This window comes from Penicillium riverlandense, assembly GCF_028828495.1.
Source record: "Penicillium riverlandense strain IBT 135883 chromosome Unknown utg000007l_segment0_segment0, whole genome shotgun sequence".
Classification (NCBI taxonomy): Eukaryota; Fungi; Ascomycota; class Eurotiomycetes; order Eurotiales; family Aspergillaceae; genus Penicillium; species Penicillium riverlandense.
The window spans coordinates 1,502,313-1,505,852 of NW_026643198.1; the positions used below are offsets into that span (position 1 = coordinate 1,502,313).

At 56.4% G+C, this 3,540-nt stretch overlaps 1 protein-coding gene across 1 annotated transcript; it reads right to left on the bottom strand.

Moving 5' to 3' along the window:
• Positions 1–267: 267 nt before the first annotated feature.
• On the bottom strand, positions 268–3,252 carry N7474_008179 (M1 family metallopeptidase; the record flags this gene model as incomplete). Its single annotated transcript, XM_057199589.1, has 3 exons — positions 268–393; positions 462–2,832; positions 2,891–3,252. The coding sequence occupies 3 exons, from the start codon at positions 3,250–3,252 to the stop codon at positions 268–270; spliced, it is 2,859 nt and encodes a 952-aa protein (XP_057050290.1).
• Between the last annotated feature and the right edge of the window lie 288 nt (positions 3,253–3,540).

The following is a 3,540-nucleotide window of genomic DNA, read 5'->3' on the forward strand; positions in this document are numbered from 1 at the left end:
ACTAGGTGAGCCACGAGAAGTTTGATGACTACGGGACGGAGGGCGAGATGTGATATAGCATGAGTCAAAATGGAGGGCCAGTTGCCCAATAGTTTAGATGTATCACAGAAGTGTGTGTGACGATCCATTTATGCTAAGGAGGGAGGGGTGAGATATAAAGTAACCAGAGAAAAACACCGAACCACTGCACCGAACCAGCCCAAATCCGCAACTAACTAACCGTAGCAGCGAGCTTCAAGACAGGCAAGACCAAAAGAAGTCAATCAATCACAGCTTGCTCCCAAGATACCGGTTCCCGCGCAGCCACTGGTCCACATCATCGCGGTCACGCTGGAGCCAGGAAGTCTTAACGCGGATAGCGTCGTAGCTTTGCTCAACGGCACGGTCGTAGCCCTGCAATCGGAAAAATAAAAGTTAGCAAGACGACACGACGAAAACAAAACAAAACGGAATAAACCCACCTTTCTATCCTTGGCATCGAAGAATTCCTGAACGTCCTTGAGCTGTGCCTCAGTGCAAAAACTAGACGTAGACAACTGGATAACCGTGCCCAGCATGCCGAGGGACGGAGGTAGACGCTTGTAGATACCGTCCCAGTTGTTCTTGAGCCAGGTCCAGCGGGCCTCGACGCCGGCGGGATGGTTGCGCAGACCGCCAAGGGGCATGTAGATATCCTGGTTCTTGACCTCGTCGCCGCTGGCAAGGTCGAGGGTGCGCTTGATGAGGGCGGGGTCCTCGGCGGCACCGAGGCAGCGCAGGGCAGTGGTCTTCTCGTCCGAGGTAGCGGCGTTGCGGAACCGGTCGAGAACGACGTCGTACTCCTTGGCGCTGCCGTGCTTCAGCACGATGGTGAAGACGCTGCCGCGGATGTTGGGGTGGATGGCGGAAAGGTCGCCGTCTGCAAAGCGGGCGAACATGTCCTTGGCTGCCTGGACAACGGTGGGGTCCCCAGCTGAACCGGCAGAGCCGAACATGAGGGCCTTGAACTGCTGCAGGATGTGGCCGTCGTTGTCGGAGAACTCCCAGCCCAGCTCGTGGGCCTTGGCACTGACGAGATTGCGCTGGAAAGCCTTGAGGGCATCCTTGGTCTCCTGGCTTTCGAAGAGCCAGGCGCCGCGCAGGGAGCCAATGCGAGTCAAGATCTCGTTCCAAACCACAAACTCCGACTCGGTGTCCAGGCTTTGGAGCAACGACAGCAGACCAGAGGTGCGCTGGTAACCGGAAGTAGCCAGGGCACCCGCATCCGCAATCATGCCGGCGCGGTCTTCGACGGTCAGCAGGCCGTCCTTGGCCGCTTTGCCCAGCTGCTTCAGGCGTTCAGGGGAGTACGACGTGCGGTAGAGGCCGGAGTGGTCGGCATTGAGCTTGAAGAAATCCAAGTCAGGAACCTTGAATTCACGCTCACGCTCTGTCAGCATGGTATCCTCGTCGAGACCCGATCGGGTGCGCAGGCCGAGCATCACAGGGTAGAGAGTGGTGTCTTCCTCGGGACGCACGTCGCCCGTGCGCAAAAACCGGTTCTGCTTCAGGTGGATGGAAGACGCATCAGGGTTCTCCGTGACACTGACGACTGGGAAGCCAACGTTCTTGGTCCAGATCTCCATAACCTTCCTGACGGGCTTGCCGCTGGCATCAGCCAGCGCAGCCCACAGATCACCAGTCTCAGTGTTACCGTAGGCATGTTTCTTGATGTAGTTTCGCACACCCTGCAAGAAAACATCCTCTCCTAGGTACTTGGAGATCATGCGCAGGACAGAGGAACCCTTGGAGTAGGAGATGGCATCGAAAATCTGATTGATCTCATCGGCACGCTTGACAGGGACCTCAATCGGGTGACTGCTGCGCAGCGAGTCCAGGGAGAGTGCACCCTGCAAGTTGTCGATAACATAGCTCTGCCAGACCTTCCACTCGGGGTAGAAGACGTTGCACGAGTACCACGACATCCACGTGGCGAAACCCTCGTTGAGCCACAGACCGTCCCAGAAGTCCATAGTCACCAGGTTACCGAACCACTGGTGGGCCAGCTCATGCTGGACCGTTTCAGCGATACGCTCCTTGCGCGAAGCGCCGCTAGCCTTCTCGTCCAGCAGCACATCAACGATACGGTAGGTGATCAGACCCCAGTTCTCCATTGCACCGGCACTGAAGTCCGGCACTGCAACCATATCCATCTTTGGCAGCGGAAACTCGCTGTCAAACGCCTTCTCGTAGAATGCCAGGGTTTTGGCAGCAAGATCCAACGAAAAGCGGCCGTGCTCAATGTCCTGATCCGGGGTGGCGTAGACGCGAATGGGAACACGGAAGCTGTTGTTCTCAATATAGTTGAGGTGTCCGACAATGAAGGCAACGAGATAGGTCGACATCAGCGGCGAGGTGTTGAACTTGACAGCCTTCTTCCCACCCTGGACCTCAGTCTCCGAGGCAACGTCCATGTTGCTCAGACAGGCCATGCTCTTGTCGGCAACCAGGGTAATGGTGAACTTGGCCTTGAGGGCCGGCTCGTCAAAGCACGGGAATGCTCTGCGGGCATCCGTGGGCTCCATCTGGGTTGAGGCAAGATACTTCTTCTCACCGTTCTTATCCTTGTACGATGACCGGTAAAAGCCTGCCATGTTGTCATTCAAGATGCCGGTGAAGGTCAGCTTCAGCTGCGCATCGGATCCAGCCGCAATGGCGTTGCCGAATTTGATGGTAGCGACCTGAGTATCTCCATTGTGGGAAATCTCCGGCTTAGACTCTACCACCGCACCCTTGGAGGAAACAACGGCGCTGTGGATTTCAATTTCGTTGGAGTTGAGGGAAATGGAGTTCGTATCCTCGTTCACCTGGAGACTATGCAGTTGCATCTACGTCAGAGCTTAATTCTTTCGGAACATGGGAGGCATCATACTCAATAACGACAGTTCCGTCATAGGTGAACTTGTCAAAGTTGGGCTCGAGAGTCAAGTCGTAGTGCAGAGGCTTGACATTGGTGGGCAGGACCTCGCGGCCTTGGACATTGGTCGAGCCCGAAACGTCACCGCGTCGAGAGCCACACATTCTGCGGTAGGAACAGTAGCGTTTGGGAGTTTGGGAGAGCGAAGAACGGAGGGGGGAACGGCGAGGACGAGGTAGTCGAGCAGATGAGGTTGACGCAAGTGCTGCAACCTGGGAAGGAAAGAGGGGGAGGGGCGAAGGTGGTAGTGGCCTGGCAGCGGGCAGAAGCGGTGGCCTTGCTGAGTGCAGCAGTGCCCGCGGTGAAAGGCGGCGCATTCCACTCCACAAAACCCCGTGACGGTGGGAGAGGAGACAAACGAAAGGACCGGACGGAAAGAAGCTCCCGAACAATAAGGGATTGGACTCGGATTCGACGAAACAACAACAACAATCTCAGACGCCCGATGGAGAACAATAGGGAAAAAGACGCAGAAAAGACCAAATGGGAGGCGGTGAGCGGAGTCCGTCGGAGCAGAAAACCCACACTGGTTTTCTTCCTTCCTTTTCACCTCACGCAAGCTCTCCCAGCCCATGCCCTCCCTTCATGGCAGACGACTGCTGAGC